Source organism: Malurus melanocephalus, unplaced genomic scaffold (genome assembly GCF_030028575.1).
Source record: "Malurus melanocephalus ecotype Western Australia unplaced genomic scaffold, MMel_1.1 scaffold_140, whole genome shotgun sequence".
Classification (NCBI taxonomy): domain Eukaryota; kingdom Metazoa; phylum Chordata; class Aves; order Passeriformes; family Maluridae; genus Malurus; species Malurus melanocephalus.
The window spans coordinates 1468962-1492823 of record NW_026623372.1 but is presented as its reverse complement, the minus strand read 5'-3'; the positions used below and the strand labels follow the sequence as shown (position 1 = coordinate 1492823).

The window sequence follows — 23862 nt, the reverse complement described above, 5'->3', positions numbered from 1 at the left end:
CCGCTCAAGATTACATGAAAAATGAAGGTGAAAATAAAACCTTTGAAGAGCASTGAGTTACTTAAAAGTTCATGTGCAGTAAAAGCAGTCAATTTACCTTAACTGTGTCATATTTGGTAATTTTAAATGGAAATTAAATTTCTTTTTTAAAGACAATCCTTGAAATCATCAAAGAGACAAGTTGGAGTGACCAGAGMGCTCCTTACTACATTCAGCCCTGACTTAGGAATGAAATGTTCATGGCCCTTTTCCTACAGCTTTGTGGACCCACCAGTACTTTGGAKAGATTCAGTGTTGGCAGATCATTTTATCTGCATAAAATGTCCCTGAAGTCTGTGGGACATGGGTGATGGGCATGTCAAAATGAATCAGATTATGAAACTGTGGTTTAAAATGGGAAGATGCTACAGGCTGGTCCTTGACTGCCTGATCTCTGCTGCATGCTAAGCAGCTGCTCTGAAGCCAGCAGTCTTGGCTCTGTAGTATTGTAAGATTTTGCTATTTTTTCCCTTTGCCTCATAAAAATTCTTATGTGCCAGCAAGTCCCTGCTCTGGAGGGATTATCTTTTTTTTTTTATGATATTCAGTATACATATCCAGGCACAGATTTGCAAGGAGAAAAGAACAGGATCTTTAGCCTACCTCCTTTCCCCAGTAGCAGCAGCCTTTTGACAAGGACAAATCARCTATTAGAGGATGGTTTCCTCCTGTTAACTTGCCAGTTAAATGCTGGGAATGTGTTACCTGACCCACACCTGACTCACGGTGGGGCCGCGCCACTCTCCCAGGTCCACGTCTGTCAGGTCACAGCTCTGTCCACTGCAATGCTTTTTCCTTCATTATAGAAAAGGCAATCACACAGTAGGTGTTTTGATTGTATCTAGGCCACCACTATTATCTACCTCCTTTAGAAACCTTTTCTTCCAATGCAATCTCCTAAAGACATCCCTTCTGGAAGCGTGGCTCCTTGAATTGGTTTTTCAGTACCAGCTTTGATTTACAAACCCTGTGTAAAGACGCGGGTGCCCCACAAGCCCTGCACCAAACAAAGCTCAGGGGGCTCTTTTGTCATCGAAAAAACAGCTCAAGCTGCAAGAGGGAGCTGCATCCTGCCCTGSCAGCCAGCTGGGAAGCACCACAGCACAACAGCTTTGCAGAGCTCTTGTTTGGCACAGGACAAGCTTCTCACACCTTCTGTTAAACCTGTTGAGAGGGCATGAGAGCCGTTCTTCCTTAAAGCACATTTGGGAAGAGCAATTCGACAGCACAGAGATTGTCTTAGAAAAGGCTTTCTAAAAAATTAAAGTGCTTTTTATACTTGCCAGTGAGTCCTTTCTGGGAGCTTTTTCTAGACAAGGTTTGCTAYAGATTGGGCTGTTTTAGTGAAGGCTCCAGCAATAACCACTGTGATAATGTTTGGGTCAGAAGCACCCACAGCCCTGCTGTTGACCCCAGCCCTGAGCCTGTCTCCTAAGCATTCTGGGCCTTTTAAAATCTTTTTAAGAATCTTAATTTAAACCTACCTAAAGGCAGTATGGAGTTTAATTTACAAATATGGATGGGGAGGGGTGCAATGTGAGATGGTTCTCCTGCTAGTTGTAGGAGAAGATTTTGCAAGGTCATGAGGCTGTGTAAACAGGCTTACAATGCCAGGTGATCACTTTCTAGATTTTCATGTTAAAGGGAGAAGAATCCTGGGTTTCCCCACCCTTCCTCCTTTCTGCCCTCCTCACCTCACATACTTAGATTATTTTCTAGTCCATGGGGTAAAGGAAAAGTTTTTAGTCACTTTTCTCAAATCTTTGGAACTGAATTCACTGTCCATTGCTGGACTGGATCTCTAGCCTTGGGAGATCTGCAAAGGCTTAAGACCTGCACCAATATCCTTTGCTGGGCCATCATTCCTGCCACACAGTTTTCTTCGGCCATCCTTCTCCTTAACTGAGTGCAATGTACAGTCTTTATGTGCATATATTAATATTAATTCACAACACCTCCTCAGTTTAAGGCCCTCTCTCTGCCAGTTCATCTGCAAGATGAGTTTAGGCCACACCCAGTGCTTGAGCCACCACAGTTCCACCTGGACATTTTTTAATTCTTTTCAACATTTCTGTCTCTGTTGTCAGGTTCATATGTGCTGGAACTTTAGTTGTAAAATCCTTTGTTTTGACAAGAGTTGTTGTTTGTGGTAATTTTTATCAATGAAACTTTGTTTCTTTTCCATTGCCTGATGAAAGAGTTATTTGGGCTTCAGTTTTCTAGGTACTGAAGAAGTAATAWTTTCCCCCTGAAGCTCAGTAACTGGATACTTCATGCATTTCTTCTCTRTTAGTGCTGGTGCATTTTATCATTCTCATTTTTTATAGCACAAATAAGCTTGAGGTTAACACTCTTAAGAAAATAAATTAGCCTTAAAACTGAGCCTTTTTTTCTCCACAGAGCTCAGGATTCCCATGCTTTCAAAAACATCTTTATATCTTAGATTTCAGCCTAGCTAAGTCAATGCTTAATGCAGTATTCTTTTCATTCCAGTCCTACATGGAAGATCACCTGAAAAACAAGAACCGTCTGGAGAAGGAGTGGGAAGCTCTGTGTGCTTACCAGGCTGAGCCCAACGACAGCACGGTTGCACAGCAGGAGGAGAATGTCCAGAAGAACCGCTCACGGGCTGTAGTTCCATGTATGTACACTTCCCTCTGGAGCATGGCATTTGAGGTTCTGGATACTTCCCCCAATACTCTTTGCAAAGCTGCAGATGGCAGGCAAACAATGTGGAGTGGTTTCTGTATTGACTAGAAAGCTGTGGCTGCAACTGTGGGCTGGGTGCGTSTCCTGTTGTCATGTCAGACCCTGTTTATGTCCCTGTAAGTTGCATATATGTTACAAAAATGCACAATGTCTCACGTAACACTGCTGCTGCAGCTGTGCTGTCTCATGAAACTCCACAGCCAGGGTGATTTTCAGGGCTGGAATCAGTGCAGACTTTTTGTGCAGGAGTGTATTTTTTGTGCAGCTGGATTTTCAGTGCAGACTTTTTGTGCAAGAGTGGTGTCTGTAGCTTTTCAATAGAAGTCTCTTCTTCTGACCAAGGCAAGTTGGTCTCTTGTCCAGCCAGCAGTAATACCAGCAGTCTACAGGCAGAACTTGGTGTTCTGTTTATCAGATACTCAGCTGTACTGAAGGAGCCCCTTTAGGCTTCAGTGGATAAGTTTGCAAACTGGCTTCTCTCTGCAAGGCTTAGGATAAAAAGAGAAAAATTAAAATAACAATAAAAAAAAAGAATCCGGTGTTTATATTCCTAGAATCTGCTATTTCCTGTAAGCAGCCACCCTTTGAGCTTGAAATAAAAGTAACATATTTTCCCTATGCAAACATATATATATGTATCTCATAGATTACATTGGCAATRTATGGACACGTATTTCATTAAGCAACCAATGAAACAAAAATGAAACCAAGAATATATGCACAGTCCACAGCAACCAAAATGCTCTCAATCAGTGTGCCCACAATCCAGCTGGATAGCTTGGCAAACATATATAGCTGGTTTAACTTTTAAAGTGCCCTGAAAACATTAATTTTCCCTAAGAGAGTCTTGAGTAAGTACTATTCCTCCTCTAGAAATGGGGAAATGACAGGTAACACATTAAGTAAATGTCATAGCCAGATTTAGAGTGAAGATTCTTTGGAAGGAGATGATAATTTAACTGAGCCCATCAGTCCWTGCATATTTGCTTCAGCAGGGTTTGTCTCTTTTGTTTACGTAGTGGCTCTTTCTGCAATACTTCGCTGCTCAGGAGAGGATTACAGCGGCTTGGCAATATTAATTCTCCTGAGTAAATATGGTGCTGGTCAAAAGCCTTTTGGGGCAACAGCAGCAGTTTGCTGAATTCCATGTGTTTTGGAATCAGGCCTGTTGAGAAGTTCTAAAGAAGTCACCATGAAAGTTAAAATAGTGCAAGCCTTCTGTGCCTTTTTCCATCCTGAAAAAAATAGCACTTAGCTGGCATGATGGGAAGTGAAAATTTTCCATGARAATCTGTATTGATCCAAGGTAATCTTCCTGCTYAAAGTGGTCTATCAATATGGACTTRCAGTCCATATCTTAAGATATTTCAAGTTCCTGCTCATAAATTAAGSCAGGTTGGTTTTGGTTGCTCCACAGAGACAGCATGGGAGCTACAGATGTTGCCAGATTGGTGCTGGTTGTTTGACTGATGGAGGAACTGTGTCTTCATGATACAATGATTTATAAGATAGAAACCTCCACACTAGACTTTTCTACCTCTGAATCCAGAGAGCAAAGTGACTGTGACAGTGCTGAAGAGCTGAGATTTTTAGCTTGGGTGTCCAAKAATTGKTTGGGTTGGAAAGGATCTGTAAGATCATGARGTTCAATCATTAACCACTAAAACACATCCCTGAGTGCCACATGTGCATGTCTTTTAAATACCCTCAGGATGCTGACAGATAGTCTGTATCTTTTCATCACAAAGTACTCTGTGGAACTGACAAGCCTTTGCTTCTCTGCCATTGCTTCTTCTGTGGCGTATTGTTATTCTTGTTTTTCCCAAATCTGGGTCTAGACTGAATCAGTGCTACCTGTGATGGTATTTGCAAATGGATAGGGTCACTGCAATTTATCTGAATTTTTARCTAAAAGTATTCTAGTACATTCAAAGGGGGAAAATGCTATATTTGCTTTGTTTCTTCAATGTGGAAACTTCTATTATAAATATTAGTGCACTGGGAATTTTGCTTTTTGACTGAATTGCACAGAATTACCTGCCTTCCCTTTCTGAAGTTGCTGTGCACTGGTAAGCAGCTGTCATATTATATGTGTTTAAACTACTTACTACTTTGTTGATGGGTGGAAAAYGTGGCATAGAGTTTAAACAATATTAAATTTTGATAAGGTGGTGATTATTTTAGACTCTAAGATTAGATGAGAAGGCCCAGTTTGTCCACTTTTTTTTTACTGTGTTAGACATTAAAAATACAGRAAAAAAGCCRTAGATTTGCTTCATAATGCATGAARAAGCAAACCTGATATGCTTTTGATATTCTGCAAAGCTGTTGTGCTGCATTCGATATATTCTCACAGAGTAATGCCTTGTTAGTGTTTCCTTGCTCCTTTCATATTCATAATCACCCTGACAAGGGAGAACAAGATTGCCGATTCACATAGAAGATTTCATCTTCGAAAGGCTTCAAAGAAGTTTTAATATCATGTTCTATTTGCTTTGCATTTTCCTATCTTAACCAGTATTGAAGTAATACAATATTATTTTTACTGATTATATAACTGATTYCATTATTATCACAATTTGATCATAGCTTACTCTTATACCTAACTTKTCTATTTACAAACAGCTTTTAAAATACTGATGGCAGAACACCTTGACACTGCACTTGACTAATTACTAGTTTAAAAAATACTAACAATTCAAGTTACCTGGATGTTCTAGATTAACAAAACTGCATCCTTTTATCCAATCAACAAGCATATTGCTACAATTTAGGGCACACACTGTTTATATTTAGTGCTATAATTTAGTGATGCTCATTTTGTGTAGGAATACATGAGCAGCTCAAAAAAAAACTTTCAAAAATTTTAATCTCTTTTTGCCTCTCTGAAAAATAAACCCGTCTCTAAAGAGTCAATATTGTGGTTTTATTTATGTATACCATGAATATGCACAGGTATTTTAAACATTTGGCAAACAACTTTTTGCAGTGAATGCCTATCAAAAGCTGTCCACCATAGCTGTGTCCATGGGTAGTGGTATATATTGTATATATTAGAGCAACCTGCTTATCTCTGTGCTTTGGCTTGCCTCTAAAGGCCAGCAAAGCATTTACGTTCCTTTAGAGAAAAGCCACCCAGATGTGAGACTTATTTACCTTTAGAGCACTGGCTGGGGTCRTGCACCAAAGATGGGAGCACCTGAGCAGAGGGTTGTGTGCATTATCCATATTATAAATGTATTTACAAATAGTGCTCTGAAATAAATGAACTTGAACAGTTCAGAGCAAAGAAAACTTCCATTTTGTGCAGATCATCTATAGGCAAAATAATGATAATCAGCAGGTTATGTTTCTTCATAGTCTTCAGACTGCTCTACTTTAGTTCCTCAGTAGTTCTTCACTTTCTTAATTCACTGGAGTTYAGTATAGTGCTTTGTATGGGGGAAAAAATAAGATCAGTCTAAATCTAGAAGGAGGAAAATGATGATCCAAGCAAAATGTGGCAGGCTGATTGCTGTAAGATTTGTCCTGTGTTGTGAGGCCTGGATTCAGACAACCCAAATTTGCCCATATTCCTTGTTTTCAACCTTAACGTTTGCTGGTTTTGCTCCTTCAGAAATATCTGATTAACAGGAARCAAAGACAGAGGGAAGACATGAGTTTTACTTTTTCAAGCTTTCCATCTCCATCTAACAACAAAAGTAATTTTCAATTAGTTGCAGTGCCAGTGTGAGATAAGTAGAAGACTGAGATGATACACTACTGTAGAACTGGTCACCGTTAAAATAATCCAGATAGCAGTGACATTTTATGCTCATTGAAACACATGAATCCAGTGTTGTTTGAGATGCCCAGAGTACTCAAGGTACCCAGGCAGAACTGGTAGGTATAACACAAGCTCTGTGGGAGACTGGTGACCCTCCTGCCTGCTAGCCCAAGTGTCCTTAAGGCACTCAAATATCAGCAGAAACCTATACTGAGGCATTGAAACCGAGTTTTCTGGGTACGAGTCTGTGAAATCGTASATTTGGGTGCCTGAATTTGAGTGTCTCCATGCAGCTGCCTCCACATGAGCTGGGTCTCAAAGCCCCTGACACAGCCAGTAAGGAGTCAGTGCAGTGACATCACGAGAGCTGGACAATGGCCAAAAGTTGGTATTTTGTTTATAGTGATATGAATAGCTTTAGGATGCCACTGTGTATCCTGTGTGAGCTTCAGGTTCTGGTCCAATGGGGTACAAGTAGTTTGGGTCGTGTGTCCTGTCTGTTTCCCTTTTGCAATGCCTCATCTACTCCACAGTTTCTCAGTCTGTGTTCATGTTTACTCAGCTAAATCAAGCTCCATTAACCACTTTGCATGAAGATACCTATGTGTAGACACCAAAATTTTACTTTTTCAGTCTATAAATTGAGATWTATGTACTTCAAACTCAGGTGTGTTTGTTTATATCATGTCCTTTATCCTCTCTCCTCTATATTTTATAATTTATATTTTACGTGTATATAAAATGCATCATTGTGCTGTATTTCTCCCAAGTTATAGGTTAGTATACCTTCTTATTTAGGAAGCCTCTCTCTGTCACATCTATCAATCTCTACATTTTGCTTTTCTTTCTTGGCTGGAGCAATAGCAAATGCAAAGCAGCTCAGCATTCAGCAGCAGCCATTGTAGATACATATGATGATGACGATTTGTAGCTTGGCCAGATTTCAGTAGCTAGGAACAGCACTTGGCTTTTCTCTCACTTCCTTATTTGCCACCTCTCTCCTCTCCTATTTCTTCATTCATCTTTCTTTCTTGTTTTTTAGATTGATTTTATGTATCTCCTATTTATGACATACCTTCCTTTTATTTCCTGCTTCTCCGGCTTCTCACATAATCAATATGCAGTTCGCCCAAAAAAAAAAATGTTGTACATTCGGCATTTTCCCCATAGTTGCTCATTGTTAACATAACAATCTGGTGTCCGTGGTATTCTGTTGGGGTTTTTTGTTTCTTTTCTTCTTTTCCCTGCCTGTTTCTGAAGAGCTATTATGCTAGTTCCTAGAAGCTTTGAGGTGATAACAGGCATAGACAAGCACAATCTGTTCATTGTCGATAGGAATGTTTGATGCYGCAACTGAAGTACACATGGGTGCAAACTCTTGATATATGCAGAAAAACATGTACAACCTTTTTTGCACACTTTTTTTTCCCAAGGTGCAAATACAAAGTCTCACCACCTTTTCGCTACCAAGCCTTATCATGTCTCACCCTCTGATAAACCCTCCTGAGACAGCGAGATAATGACATGGCACACTAAATCAGAAGGTCTGGATAAAACAATGTATTTAAAAAAAAAAAAAAAGAAATCCTGAAGTTACTGATCTCGCACTTGACTCTTATTGGAGAGTCACCCTGACATCTGTTGGCTGAGTTCTGATGAATCACTGTCTGCTCTCTCTCCTTTATCCATTTGGAAACATTTCACACCTTTTCTTTGGTGATTAGTTCAAACACTTTTGCTATTCAATGAACAGGGCTTATCCTGAGTGTTTGCTTAGCTTAAGGTATGTGAGAGACCACATTTACTGCATGTAACCTGTGTGTCTCCTGCAAAGCCAAAAGGTTTCAGAGCTGCAATTTTTCAAGCACTCTGTGACAATGCTCATTGCAAAGCTTCCTATAGAAAATATTGAGTAGCCCAAGATTTCAGGTGTCAAAAGTTCATATTTATGTTTTGGGGTTTTTTTTGTGCAGTAGTGCCAAAATGAGGTGGAAATGAATAATGTTTGTGAACATGTTCCCTTTCTTGTCTTCTTCATCCTCCTATTGTGTTGAAACCGTAGCAGGGAAAGTAATTTTATCTGAATAGTAAAGAATATCTCCTCAATTATTTGACATGACTTGTTCATCACCAATCTTATTCCAGGAAAAGATTGYTGCCACTGTTGGGTGAGATTGAGTGGCTACAACAGCACTCTTAAAGCATCCTTTTGTCTTGCTCATATATTGAACTGCCAYGGCACTGCTGTTGAATACATCTAAGCAGAGCCCAAACTGTCTGTCCCTGCCTTCCTGTGTGGCACTTAGAATGTTTGATAATTCATTTATTATTCCTCATTATCAAAATACTGATTGGTACTTAACAGCCAGCTTGGAGTCCTGGTGTTGAGTTTTGTCGCAGGCCATTAAAAGGTACTTTTATTTTGTCTGTTCGAAAAATCAGTGGAAATATCATCAATCTTCTCAGAACATCATGTTCATGTTCAGCTGTAGAGGGTTACAGAAAGGGCAGTTCCACAACCTCTTTCCACCATATTCTGTGCAGGGTAGGTTTCCTGAGAAGTATAAATTTTCCTGGTTATATATCAGGTACAAGTTGTTTGAGATTCAGACGAATACTTAGATATATCTCACATAAATTATCTGAGTGTGGTCTGGTCTTTCTTTAGTCAGTGGAAAGAAACCACATTTCTTGAACATAATTTGGCCTGTTTGAAACAGCTCAATCAGGATGAAATGATTCATCACATAGAAACTTTTCTTTTCTTATAAAGAAAGTGAGTCTGGATGATTGGAAAAGATGCAGACATCTGCATTGTCACTGTCTAAGTTTAGGCAAATAAAAACCATCCATTATATGTGTTCTGATGTAAAAATAAACTTTTAAAAAAGGTCTAGTTTGGGGTGTACTAGCTTTAAATATAATTGAGCTAGCACCAGTAAACCTACAAGTTAAAAATTGATAAAATAATCTTGATGATGGGCAAACAGTGTGAGTCCTGTGTCCAGAACTGCTGTTTTCTTTACTGATGTCTGAACTAGCTGCAGTAACAGCAGTGTCATATGTCTGCATGGGCTTCCATTGTACTTTAAGTGAAGTTGTTGATATTTTCTCTCTGCCATGGTCATCTCCAAGTCAAATTGTCTCCCCACGTCCTGGTGGAGCACCCCACAGGACAGGTTAATTTATACTGTCCCATCTCAGCTGTACTTCCATGTTTCTGCTGTTCATTTTATAGAGAAGCCAATGGACAAAGTCCCATCAGCTTCCCTCTTCCATGACCCTGCAAGCACAGGAATGTTTGCTGTAATACTGGGGCGGGGGGGGGGTTTAGTGTTTTGCCTAGTTTAAATTCTCCTTTTTTCCTGTGAAAGTTTGTGACACATCACAGTGCATTTCATGAAGGATTTCTTATATTGAGGAATATCCTATTGCTTCATTCCTGAGTCAGGCTGTGATGCTGTGTCAATGCTATGGCTAGGCTGGGAATCAGAAGGAAATATACTTTCTGGTATTTACCTGTCTTTAAAAGCACATTAATCTGACTTTGAATTRTCTAACTTCAAATGAGTAGAATACTAGTATAGAAACTTTCTTCTCTTATTTTCCCTTTTGCAGATGACCATTCCAGGATATGTCTGAAAGGTGAAAGTAGCCACGACAATTCAGACTACATCAATGCCAGTCCAATTGTAAGTACAGTAACCTGTGAGAAATATTCCAGATATCTGATGCTTCTTGTTCCTTGTGAAAATGGACTCACTCCAAGTGCCTCACTGCTAATCTCAGGTTGTGAGCACCTCGCAATGCTGGTGTTTCAGACTGTCCTTTGAAATTGAAGAGAAATACATATATATATTTGTAGATGCATCCAATACCCTTGAAGTTTTTGTACTAAGAAAACAAACTTACTAGGTAGCCCTCATTCAACCTTGTAATACTGTCAGTTTTTCTGTATTTGATATTAGGTATTATTAACTTACATATGATAAAATTCAATGCTTTATTTTAGTGGAGCTTTTCCTTATCCAAGAGGTGAAATCAGCTTGTTGTTTTTGACTTTGTCCTACTGGCTCCAGTGARAGGAATGGTTTCTGTAGGCATGTAGAGCTGAGCTCCACTGACYTCTGAGCTTTTTCTGCATCAGGAAGTGACATTTCCTTTTACCTTTCTTCCTCTGTTGACCTAGTGATGGACAAGCTGGTGGTTGTGTAGCTCTCCTGCTTCTTCTCTGAGCTTGCTGTTTTAAAAGCAAGAGCAGGATCCCTTAGCCCCTGTGTGTCCATTCCAACTGCTGAGTAGGTCAGTCCAATTTTTGCATCCAGGTACTCCAGTATAGCCCAGCTGCCATTTCCCATGACTATGTGATCTGAATGTGAATCCTTTCTTGTCCATGGAAGCTGATAGGGAGAAAATGTCTTTGTAGACACCAAAGAGGCATGGTAATGCCCGTAGCATTGCCCTGTTATAGCATCTCAATGGAAGTGTCAGGATATCCACATGAAGGGGGAAAAGGCACTGTGTCCTTGACCTCTGTGGGACTGCTGGTATTGGAGCCATTTTTTCTCACAAGTTTTTATTCACATTAATTAGGCACTGAAAAGTTACCGTAGGGAAACTGTGAAAAAGAACTTAGGATGGAGAATTAGATCTCACTGCAGTGGGCTGTATATGCCATTACTGGCTCATTTTCCTGGGGAGTATCACTCCCCCAGTTAAATGACTTTGTGTGGGCAAGGCAGCTGACAATTTGCAACAGCATGAAATTACAGGCTGCTTCCTTCCACTGTTGTTGACAATACTTTTCTTCTTAAAAAAAAAATCCCACAACTAAAAAGAAACCGTTCCCTGATCTTTGTTTCAGCAGAGTTCAAAAGCTTCATTTCCTTCAACACATAAAAGCCTTTATTCAAAGAGTTAAAAAACACACAGAAGCACAAAAACACCTTTGGGATATTTTTGTCTTTGGCTTAGGATAGAGGGGAAACCAAAATACCTGCATATTGAGGGATTGCCAGTTTCCATTTCAAAGAACAAGGGTAGATAGGAACAGATTAGAGATTTTTGGACTGTTTTTAGCTACATCTCTGATTAGACCAAGCTCTATCTGGCACCAGGATCAGAAAACCTTGATTTTCCAAGGAATATGCATCCTGCATGTAAAGTGTTCCACAGAGGTCCAGCTCCAGCATTTCAGTGCTCTGTTTGTGTCTTCAGGACCATGTGGTGAGTTATGTTTGGTCAAGTCCTAATCTGACAGAAGAAACTGAGAGGCTTTGTGGGAAGGACAGGAGTGGGAGGTGATAACTGGAAGTGAGATATTGTATTCGCATAAGAGCTTGGTTGTAATTCACATGGCAACAGCATGGTATCAAAGTGGAATTGCAGCATCTGTAGAAGGGACTAAGCCAGATCAGTGTTGACAGCAGTACAAATGCTGGGTTTTAACGAAAAACTGGGCTTCTGCAAGCTGCCCAAAAGTCTGTGTAGACACAGCTTAGCTAGTTTCAGTACACAAATTTGGCTGGAGCGGGGGTAAATTCTTGTATGTTTGTATATGTCTGTTGCAGTTGTAGTTCTGGATTATAGTGTAGCTATTTCTTCAATTACACTGAAGGAAATGGATTAGATTAAGTGAAGAAACAGGAATATCCCATTGACAAATTGGGAAGAGCTTTGCTTTATCAGGATGCCCATAGCTAATGCAAGCAGAGGGTCTCCACTTCCACAGCTTGAACTCTTGTGTTTTTACAATGGGTTGTAATCTTGCCTTCCCTTCCAGCTCTTAATGAGGATATTTCCTTCTCTAGGGTTAGAAGTTATTTCTTTTTTGTACTTTTCCCAGACTCAAGAGTTTTGTTCGATATAACAAGTCACACTGATGAACCAAAAATTCTTACTACTGTCTTTATCTCTCTTATAGAAATATTTCTGTGCCCAGAAATAAGTGGGATCACAAGTGTTTCATTAGATTGGGACAAGTGCCCAGTGTCTTGCATAGCCAAGAAAAACTGCCARGAGAAATTCTTGAGTTCTTCTTCTTCATGGTAGAATTGAGACCCCATTGTGTGGGGAGAAGTGCCACAGCTGACATTTGTGTAGACCTGCTATTCCAAGGAAAAAGATGCTCCGCTTAGTTACAGGAGTTTGTTCCTCCTGAGTTTGTTCCTGCTACACAATAGTAATTTTGCTATTTTGAATGCAATAGGTCAAAATGTGTGTTTCCTGAAGGTGTTGCAGTGGAGGTTGATAGGATGAAATCCCTGCTTTGCAATCCCATGGTTTGGAAAGATTCCAAATGAAATATCTTCAGATTATTGTAAACATATTTGTTAATCTGGTTGTTAATAGTGTTTGTGTAATGAGGTAGAATATGGGAGTGGCAGAGGTATTCAGTCTCTGCTCTCCCCTCTTCAAATGCCCACTGCAAGATTGCATTGGGCACTTGATTCTGCAATATTTATTGTGGTTACACAGCTAGTGAAGCCTAGGTTGGACATATGTGCTGTTTCTGCTGCTGTTTACTTGAGATCTTTGCTGGTAGCAATCACACGTTCAGTCAGTGTCTTTGTAAGTGTGCAGTGGATGTGGAATATCAATACAGCTGCTTCCTTCCCTCTTGCAAAATCCTGCCATTGCTTTCCTTCAGACTGTCTCAAATACCCTCAATAATTCTTCTGGCAATACCAGGATTCTCCTGGTGCATTTGCTCCTTGCAATGCCTGGTGAGGAGTGAGCCCTGCCGTGAGCTGGGGATGGGCATGGATAGCACGGGATCAGCACGGGATGAACCGACTGGAAGAGGTTTTTTCCCTCCCCTGTGTGGGAGCTGGCTGGTGCAGAAGGAGTGTAAAATAAAGTAATTTTGTTTGAGCTTCAGACAGGGAAGCTGCCAGCCCTGGTATCTGCAGCTTCTGGGTCAGTGGTCCAGTCTCCAGCTGGGGCTCACTCAGCCTTCACTGAAGTCTAAATGAGTGCAGCAGCACACCGTAAAGAAATCCCYGTGCTAGACAATGAGCTGGCCACCTGCCCATATGTTTCTTCCTTTTAAAAAATGCTTCCCCTCCTCAATACCTCAATACCTCACAACATGATGTGAAAACTGGGGTTAGATTGATGGCCTCACAGCAGCTGGGAATGASTGAAAAGAATCAGGAAACATTTAGTCCAAGTTCTTCCTATACATCTTTAATTTTGCTGCAGCACAAGGCCAGGCAAAATGAGTCCTTAGGATAAATTTTCAGGGTAAAAGTGAGGCAGAAATCTGTTTTCCTCCTCTTTAAAATAACATTAAGTACTATGATAATAACTCTAGTATCGGCAGCTGAATGAAAGGCTTGCAATTACAGCACAAGGAGACCCTGACTGTGCAGAATAAAACTGTGATAATTACTTCTGTCATATTTGTACTTAGTCCTCATTAAATTTCAGGAAAATCATCCAGTAGTAAATAATGTGCAATCTTTGCTTTTAAATCAGAGGTCATGAAAGTAAATGGGAAATTCTGTTTTTCCTCATAGGGTGTCTGAGAGAGAAAAAAATCCCATCAACTACATTTAAAAACTCAGTTTGCTTATTATTGAAGACACCAGACTGAGGAATGTCATTAGCATGACAGTTTGTTCAAATACAGCATACAAATTTTCATCACCAAGAATAGAATCTGAAATTCATAATGGCATCAGCAACCACATTTACTTCTTTCATTCCATTAGGGGTTTTAAAGGAAGGGTTTAAAAATTGTTTTAAATTTTAATTTGAACACGAAGAATGAGGGCTAATCTACCTTTTTAATTTTAATGCTGAGATGAATGTGATTACAAAGTTCATCTGCATTTGCTGGATATGCTTTCTTCTACAAAAACAAATACACTTTTTTTGATTTAAGAGACTGTCTCTACTTTGTGTAATAAATACATGCATGAAAGTAGRTTTTGTTGGTGTTGTAAACACATTMAATCTGRAARCCACAAGGAAKCTTGAATCCATACCAGTTTTTAAGGTGTTAATCAGATTTCAACTTCCTTGCTWTCATATTTGGCCTACGCTGGATTTCATTCTGATCTCATGATTCAGGAATATTTCAGATGGACTCAGAAGATTTAGATTCAGGTAAATATGGTGTGATTGAGGCCACATCTCACCCAGCATCTTTCTCTGTGGAAAATAAAGATGTGACAAGCTGAGAGTAAAGGTACAGGGAAGGAATGAATCAGTGTTATCATTTACATGAAATTTCAAAATGGTCACTGATGCCTATTGACACTTTTGCTTCAGTTTGCAGTTTTACAAGACTGCTTAACAAGAATCTATCTACATGTACCATCTAAAGGATTTGCTCTCACAGTGAATCGATTTTTCTGTATTTCATCAGCAYTATCAGTGAAATCATGCAGCAGCACAATCTCTATCTAAAACCTCAACAAAATTCAGCATTCTTCAGGGAATCCTTGCAAAGTCTTAGAATAAGGCAGCTGGATAATGGAACTCTTGAAGGAAAAACTGAAGATGTAGCTTTCATTCTGTAGTAAAGCAAAGGTGGAATCCTTGTCTGATATTAACAAAGGTGCAACCAGTTGTGATAAGGTTCTTTATATATTTTCCTTCTGTAAGGTATTGTAAGTCAAMTTAAACTACAAACCCCTGTAGGAAAACACAAGTTGTGCCACTAAAGTTTCCTCTAGTTTTAATTTGCCAAGAAGAAATCTCTGTGATCCTCCTTTTTCTTCCCATTTGCTTTTGATATTGGTATTTTGATATTGAGGGAAATCAGCACAATCAGTTGTGTGGTTGGTTATATTAATCCTTGATCCCTAATACAAAATCATGAAAAAATAGATTGAAACATTATCACCAGGCTTGCCTTTGCTTTGATGCAGCAGAAAATGAGAATTCCACTGTGGTAAAACAGTTRTAATAATTGCAGCTTTTTCTTCCCAACAATGGCAGTTCAATTCCATCCTGATGTAAGCCTTGAGAACTTGGTGCTCTGATGGGGACAGAGAGGGAAGAATCCCATTCTTTTTGAACAGTTACTATTAGGGTGATTTCTGAAGATTGTTCTGATGTAAAATGTTAGCCAACAATCAATTTTTGTTTCCAGACTTGTTTGTACGGAGTCTGGAGTTCTCCATTCTTCTCTGGAGAATAGATTTTCTATTTTATTTTCATGAAGTGAGAAATCRGAGGGATCCTTGAAAGAAGATAATGACTACTGACATAGAAAAAAGCCTTTTTACTTGATCCTTGATTAGTTATTTTAAAAAGCCATTACTGACTTTATTTCTTTATTCAAACTTCTGTTAACTTTGATAGATTAAGATGCCCTTGGTATTCTTGGTGACCTTGAGAGAATAAAAATGAACACAGCAAAAACATTCAAGAACTGTCCCTTGCCATCACTTTCTCACTTTAAATTGAATGTGACCAGAACAGGGATTTCTCGCACTTTCCTCGAAATACGTCGTCTTTTAAACAGTATATGTAATACAAAATTGATGAAACCAGGAATCCCATTTAATTAGTTTAATCTTTACTCTTATTTTTGTTCAGTTAAAGATCATTTAATRGTGTGATAGCATTTTCTGCCATTTCCTATTTGCTCCAAGCAAGAAGAGTTCCTGCTCATAATTGTTTTTTGTGCAACACAATGTGCYTGGAATGTAATAATTGTAATTGTCTTTTGAATTATTGTTAAACTGCTGACATACTTCACCACCCTGTGCTTATTGTGATGTTTGCCACGTTCCAACAGCACCTTCGTGACAGAAGTTGATTAATGCTGAAATGCCAAGATTGGCTTATTCCTGATTTATCAGCTGAGTGTTGAGAATTATTTCCTCCATGACAGCACTATTTGCATCATCCTTGATTTCTTCTGCCTTTGTTTTCTTCTACATACAAAGAAAAATTAGTTTAAGAAGAATTCAAAGCAAATTATTATTTTTCTAAAGTTTGGTGTATTTACTGTTGGTTACATTTCCGAGCCAAGSTCTTGCCACTTGGAGAAGTAACATCATTTTCAAGTGGATGCAACCCACAACAATTTCCACTGAGAGTACACATCCTCCTTGGTGTACATCAGTTTTTCTAAGTTAGGATTTTTAGTTCCAGCATAGGAAACCATTTCACCACAAATTTAAATCCTGTAGAGTTTTGGGATTCAAAATAAAACAACAACAATTTATTTCAACTATAATGGAAAATAAAAAAATACCTACTTTTAAGCTTGACTTTGCTTGATCACATATACTCTTGTTTTCAGCTGTATTTAGTTCAGTGTCTCAATTCTTACAACTCAAAACCAAACAAAACAAAGCAAAAAAAGGTTGCCCCTTTTGAAATGTTTCCTAAGGTTTTTTTCTCTTGATACTGATTTCTGAAGAAAGCTGGTTTTCTCTGGTCTCAAAATACCCACAKTAGTAAATGTCCTGCTATCAGAATTGTTTTTGTCAAAAGGCAAAGAAAGCAAGGTTGAAATTTGTTGTGAGCGATTGCTTGTTGGGAAGATTTATTTGCTGATAAGAGAAGCATCCCAATGAAACTTGGAATAAAAAAATAGTATTATAGACATCCTGTCCAAGGATTTTTGTAACTGTGGGTGGTGAATCAGAAGTAAGACTTTTGTGACTTTATTTTACCTGTGTTGTGTTATCACGGAGAATTTTAATATTAAGTCCGGCTTAATTATACATCAGAAAATTAGAAACATAAAAGTGTTCTCTTCCTCTTTGCAACATTCATCATATTGTTGTTCTGTTAGAATAACTTACATCTGTTTTTTTATGGTTCTTCCCTCTTTTATGTTGCACATAATTATGAGGTGCCTTCTTTTACGCTGACATGTACCATCACTGAAAATTTTGATAGGCTATGAATAAATTCAGGAGATGCCTGTTAATGCAAMTGTGACTCACATTCATTCTTATTCAGATCTTTACTTATAGAACAGAACTGTGTATTGAGACAAATTCTGCCTTCAGCTACATGGGTATAAGTTAACTCTCACCGACTTCAGTGTCACTGAGTCACACCCACACATCTCAGTGCTGAAATGGGTCTCTTTTCTTTATGTTCCAAGTTTTGTCTTGGCCAGTTCRGGGTTAGAATGAGTTTGTTTGTTTTTTAATCCTATCAGCAGATCTTCTTTTTCAGCAGAATGGGTCCTGAGATTTAGAACCAAGAAAACCACCCATCAGTTCAAAAACATTCATTGTAACACACTAATCCTATTTACTCCTGATGGCTTTGTTTCTTAGATTCTTTATTTTTTCTGCTCAGTGAATTTTCTGCTCCTTGAATTAAACGTAATAATTAAGGTCTTTAAGCAGAACTTCCTCCATTGAGGACAAATCCATGCATTTAGATAAACCAGTTAACCAGAAAAAGCCAGAAACTGAATTTGTTCCCCATTTTTGCTGGTTTTTAGTTACATGTGCCCTTGACTGGTATGGTGGAAGTGGAGAACATATTTAGATGTGTGGAGCATTCTTAACATTCAGTGTAGAAAAATGTTTCAAATGGCTCCTAGGTTGCTATGAAACCACGAGCACTGATCTCAAATAAATGCCTTTATCAGCCACCATAAATGATCTTACTCTGCATATTGAGGACATGGGACACTGCTSGTCACGTGTGCTGATATTCATCTGGTCTCATCAGTCTTTTGGGGGAAAACTTCTCCTCTGAGCTTATAAATAGAAATAAAACACTTTGCTTGCCAATAAAGGACGGAGGGACATGACAGTCCTTTAGGGAGTCCCTTGTTCTGCCCTCGAATGCTTTCTGTCTCTAACACTGCAAAGGGATTTTCTTTTAAATAAATCCAGTCTTGTGTTCTTCTTCCTTATTCCAGATGGACCATGACCCTCGAAACCCTGCATACATTGCCACCCAGGGCCCTCTCCCTGCTACWGTCGCTGACTTCTGGCAGGTAAGTTAAATATGTCTTTGAAAACTGAATTTATGTCACAATTTTTCCTGTGCTTCTTGAGAATGTRATTTGTATAAAAATATATTGTGCTTGAGTCACTGTAGGTGGAATAACCTTAATTCAAATGTCTTTTTAAAATCTAGTACATGGATATTCAAGTCATTTATGTATAAGAAAAGCCCTGCTAAGGAATAGTTGATCTGAAAATTATACTGAAATCCCAGGCCGAAGTATTCATATTTTAGTGTCAGGTCTGTGTAATTAAATTACTGCCAAGGATTCAGTGATTTTCAGAGGGCCTGACCTTCTGAAGAGTGTAGGCAGAATTCATTGTCCCTCTCCAGATCAGAAAGGAYCTAACACTGAGTGCCATGAATTTTCCCATTGAAACCTATTCCTCACATGTCCCAGTTCCCCAATATGCTCAAATCCTTGTGCATTTTCCCTACCACAGGCAGTTAGGACCCAGCTGCATAAATCTAAGTAAGGGCAGGATTTTTTGCAGGATTGGGACTAAATGGGGTAGTCATTGATGCACAATTAGGACCTTGCTTTGCAYGCAGGTGTTTTAGTGCTGGTGCAGTTCTCAGGTTTGGACCTGTACATGTCACCAGAGTAGATGTATGTGATGGTGTGATGGATATGTGTGTTACATATTCCTTAGGAAGTGTAGAAATTTGTCTAAAAGTTTACAGAAGCTGCTTGGGGAGGAGGCCAGCAGGGGCTTATTATCAACATGAACATATGGTTTTGCTTTTTGTTTTGCATTATGAATTTAGAAGTTTTTGTTCTGGAGATAGAGGATKTCTATATGACAATTTCAGAAATGTCATTGTATTTTTGGAGTTTGCATCAATTGAAATCATCTCTTCATCACTTGACCTGYCACCAGAAAGTATTAACTGATCCCTATTGAAAACTCTTTTCATGCCACAATTTGCTAGTTTTTCTGATGAGAAATCAGGACATCTTCCAAAAATTGTTGGATTTTGAGTGCATGCATTTTGAAGTGCTCAGTCCAAGATATTTTGGGACTGGTTTCTAGAAGGGCAGAGCAAATGCTTTCTGCTTGAAGTCAGGTGAGCTTTTGGTCTGGCTTAAATTTTCAAGTAACTTCAACTTCATTATTTGGTAATTAGCTAGAATTGAGAAGACTGAGCTTTTTTTTCTTGGCATGTGGATTCTTTATAACAGGCATGATACTYGAAGATGCATTTGTTAAGTGACACATGCAAAATCAAATATCATGTTAGCTATTCTTTAATGATATTTTAGGATTCTTGTGGCCCAGATTTTTAACTGTTTAATTTTGAATATATGTAGATTTACATTGTGTATATTTTGACCTGTAAATGCCCCTTTATATGTTGAAAAATATATGTTCTCATCTTTAAATGAGACATTTTAAAAGCCCACTTCATGTAAGCATTACAGACATCAGAATTAATCATACAAGCAGTGTGAAGGACATCTTTTGTTCTTCTCCCACACCAGTTTGAAAAGTTAAGCAACCTGTTTGCATGGTCAGAGGCTACAGCTGAAATGTTTSTTTATTCTGTGATCCAATCTTCTTCATTTTAACCTCATGAAGAGATCTCTTTCTTTCCTCTTGCTATTTTGTGTGGAAGAGTCTTCACTTTCCTTCTGGTCTTTTTGCTGTTTCTCTTCCCAGTAATCATCAGTGAAAGTTCACTCCAGCTCCCCACCAGATTTGCTGTAAACTTCTCCACAGAAACCATTTGGTTCAGCATCAGTTCAAGTGTGGCTGATGTGATGCTCTTTTACTATTTCTTCTGTTAGTTTCCATAGAAAAGGTGGTTTCTGACGTWTATTTTGGTGATGTCTGTCACTTCAATGTAACAATCTACCCATTCAGATTGGTGCATTACCCACTTCTCTTAAACTTCCTACTACTGATCACATTTCAGTGTGCCATTTCCTGTCCCAAGCTTTTAATAACCAGAGATGAGCTCTTTACAGAGCCCTGCATCCACAGCCACTGAAATGAAGGAGATTCAGTGTAGAAGTCAAAAGGCATGGCTTGAAGATGTTGCAGTTTATGCCCAGTTGCAGGAGAAAAGTTCATTTTTATTTTTCACCTAACAGTGCCAATTTTAATGTAAAACATAGGAAAACTGAACTTGCTATGGAAAATGGTCTTAACTCCTGTCAGGGCACAATCCGTTGATATTTACTTGAATACAGTTTTCTGTAGTTTATGGTGCTTCCATGATGCTGCCACCAGGGATTGTTTAAAGATTCAATTATTCATTCCTGATACATCTTCTCAGTGGTTCTCCTCCCTTTCCCTCCTCCACTTAATGCCAGCTGTTGCTGAGCTGCGTTGCCGTTTTCCCCTTTTTGTGCTCAGTGAAGCAGTTTTCTGACTGATAGTGAGAAGAGTGACTGACTCCAGAGAGATCTGGGACTGTTCTGCTATTCCTTGTCTAAATGCACAATGTCATGCTTTAGCAAGCCCAACAGAAACTCTTGGAGGTTGGCATCACCTTCCATGGAAATATTTACTGGATGTTTTGCTTCATATTTTTGCAGACACTTCTCTGCTAAGTTTGCTGAGAGCCAAGTTGCACGGTGGGCATCAGCCACTTCACTGAGTCTTGGCTGAAATGCTGCCCCAGCAAGAACCTGTTGTAATTGTTTCCACTCCTGTAGGCATTTCAAGCTGAGTTCTAGAAATCTCTTGYCTGCAGAGCATTTGTTTTACTTGAAAATGTAAGGCAATTTTCTTGGCATTTACAACACATCTGATACCCACAATGAAATCCAAGCTGCTTCTGATCTGTTCTGACTGTCTGCATTTCATGCTCAAATTCCAGACACGGTTTCTAAACCTGGTTTCTCTTAAGCTTTCATTATATTCTTCCACCAATCAGTGCCTACATCCACAGTAGCAAGCAGTCTGGCCCGCTATGAATGGATCTGTAGAATGTGACAATACTTTGTAGGTTTTACCAAATAGATAATTTAGTTTTGGGTGATATTTTTTTCTAGTTTTACTGGCAGGGCCCTCTAAAACCTGTTTTGTTGGTCCAATGCCCAGTATTTTAGTGCCAGTGTTATCTAGACAGTTTTTTCATACAGCATTGATGGTGCTTGGTCAGGTTTATCTAGTTTGTCGTTCTTCGTACAGGGTGAGCATTTCCAAGCTTTGTACCACTCTGGGGCTGAAGAGGCAGCAATCCCATTGATCTCACTAGTGACCACTTGTTGGATGATTATGTCTTTTTGGTAGGGTGGAGAAGAGCAGGAGTGATTCTTCAGTACCATCTAACTTGAGCCACTAGAGCTGGCCATTAGTCCCAGAATTTTCTGTACAACTTTCTATTCATTTGGGTTTCCATGCTGACCTGAGAGACCAGCTTGATGAAGGTTTTTGTTTCAAAGGCACGATGTTTGAGCTGGAGATGGTCCAAAATGGCTGGATATTGGTCATTTGCAAATGACATGTGAGTTTGTATATGCTGTAAAAAAAAAAAAAAAATTATAAAAAAGGCAGTAGTCTTACACCGGCTTTCCTAATGGCAAAAGACCATTTCTTTCCACRATTATCTGTGTCCCTCCAGTTTTCTTCTCCAGCTCCTTAGATTCTTGGCATAGCTTCTCTAAGTCAGCAAGTGCCAAGTCAGTTCCAACTTTCCTGGCTTACCTATTTCTCTGCAAACTTTCTAGCCTGCAGGAGCTGTGTTGTCAGTCATCTCATTGATCTGTTTTGCCACAGGGCTTCCTAATCTGTCTGGATGCTCTGTGTTTGCAGCTCAAGCAGAGATTTCATTTCTGCCTGCTTGTCATCTCTTGGACCACTCAGGAAATTTTCCAGCCACTACTTTAATTAATTTTGAAAAGCCTCCAGCTGATTTAAGTCTTCTTTTAATTTTATCTGGTCTTGTTTTCATCTGTTTTTACCAATTACTATTTCTGAGAAATACATCCTTCATTGATTCTATTTTTGTTCAGTGGGAATTCCACCTCACGATTCCCTTTCTTGAAAACTGGATGACTCTCCTCACATGGTATTAATCCATTTTTACCTGAGTGGTTAAACAATTTGTCAGGTCTGTGGGTTGTTTTCTTCTCAGCTGGAAAGAAAATTCATCCTCAGGACAGGGTTTTGCTTTGATAGAGTTCCATTTTATTTACAGAGAAAGAACAGAGTTTTATTTCCTTGAACAAAGACAGAATCAAATAACAGGCAATAACTTCTTTTTTTTTCCAAGCCTCATTCACCCAGTGTTTTACCCCCAACCTCTCTTTCAGCTTTTCTTCTACCAGGATCACAATGCTAGTTTGTCGAGCYGTGCTGGTGGTTTCTTTATTCCTTTTACACATTTATGCCGCTTATCGGGATTAATCATCTTGCCTTGATTAATGCTCTCTCTCTGCATTAAGCATATCAGTTTCTAGAGAAACTCATGGGTCCATATGCTTCACGTTTCTCTTGTTTTTGATGATAACTTCTGTAATTTCAGTTATCAGCCTTCATAAAAGAGTTTGCTTGTTTCTTACATTTATCTTGAATGAAAGGTGATGATTTTGTCCAGCAGCTTCAGTGAGATTTCACTCAGCTCTTTCACATAGCGCTATTAAAATTCAACATCTCTTTGAACATAAYTCAAAAGAAAGAGGATGTAGAACATTTCTGATCTATAACAAGTTTTCGCAGCAGGAGTTCCATGTTGTGAATAATTCTGGAGGCATAAAATTTTATTATTTTCAGTATGTGCTGGGTTATAATTCCACGAAATATTTGACATGAAGTACATGTCTTAACTTGCAAAGTATTCTAAGAAGCAAAGGATGATAATATGCAAGAAACTGTTTCTAAGAGTTAGGATACTTAGAACCAACTGTCCTTGCACTGAAAAATTGCTCTTAATTATGCTGGTTTTATAAATTGCATGTCTGCTAAGGTTTGTCATCTCCAAATGGAGATTTCTGTAGGAGGCCATAAATTTTCCCTCTGGAAAATACCCCATATCATGTCTTGCTTTCATAAATCTACCCACGTTTGCCCTTCTTTCCCCTCCTTTTTGGAGGGAAGGGCATTTTCACATTTTTTTATTTTATCACATTAAGTGAAATAGAGGGAGGGAACAAGCACTTCCTGCTATTCTTTAGTTACCTTAGAAAATGAAATCATATGTGATATATATGTTTTGGTAAGCATTTGTTGTGTTCCTGTGGTATCCTCCCTCCATGACAAACATAATTAATCATTATCTGAACATTATAGAAGTTCTGCAGAAGGAGTAGAGAAACACTATTTTCCTCATTTTGCAAATGCTCAGTAAGGTACAGACCATCTATCACAGCAGGTCATGAGATTAAATTAAATACAGTCCACACTTGTAGTTTAGACCAGAAAATTCTGTGGGTTTTGCCTCAATAGATCAGTAAC

The 23862-nt window shown here is 38.9% G+C and overlaps 1 protein-coding gene across 1 annotated transcript in view; it reads left to right on the top strand.

Moving 5' to 3' along the window:
• Window positions 1-23862, top strand: part of PTPRN2 (protein tyrosine phosphatase receptor type N2) — a gene marked incomplete at its 5' end in the record, with an annotated part of 414276 nt that overhangs the window by 349628 nt on the left and 40786 nt on the right. Inside the window, 3 exons of the mRNA XM_057371089.1 lie at window positions 2533-2680; window positions 10133-10206; window positions 18369-18446. Of these exons, the coding sequence (XP_057227072.1) occupies window positions 2533-2680; window positions 10133-10206; window positions 18369-18446 (300 nt within the window). The remainder of the gene's footprint in view (window positions 1-2532; window positions 2681-10132; window positions 10207-18368; window positions 18447-23862) is intronic.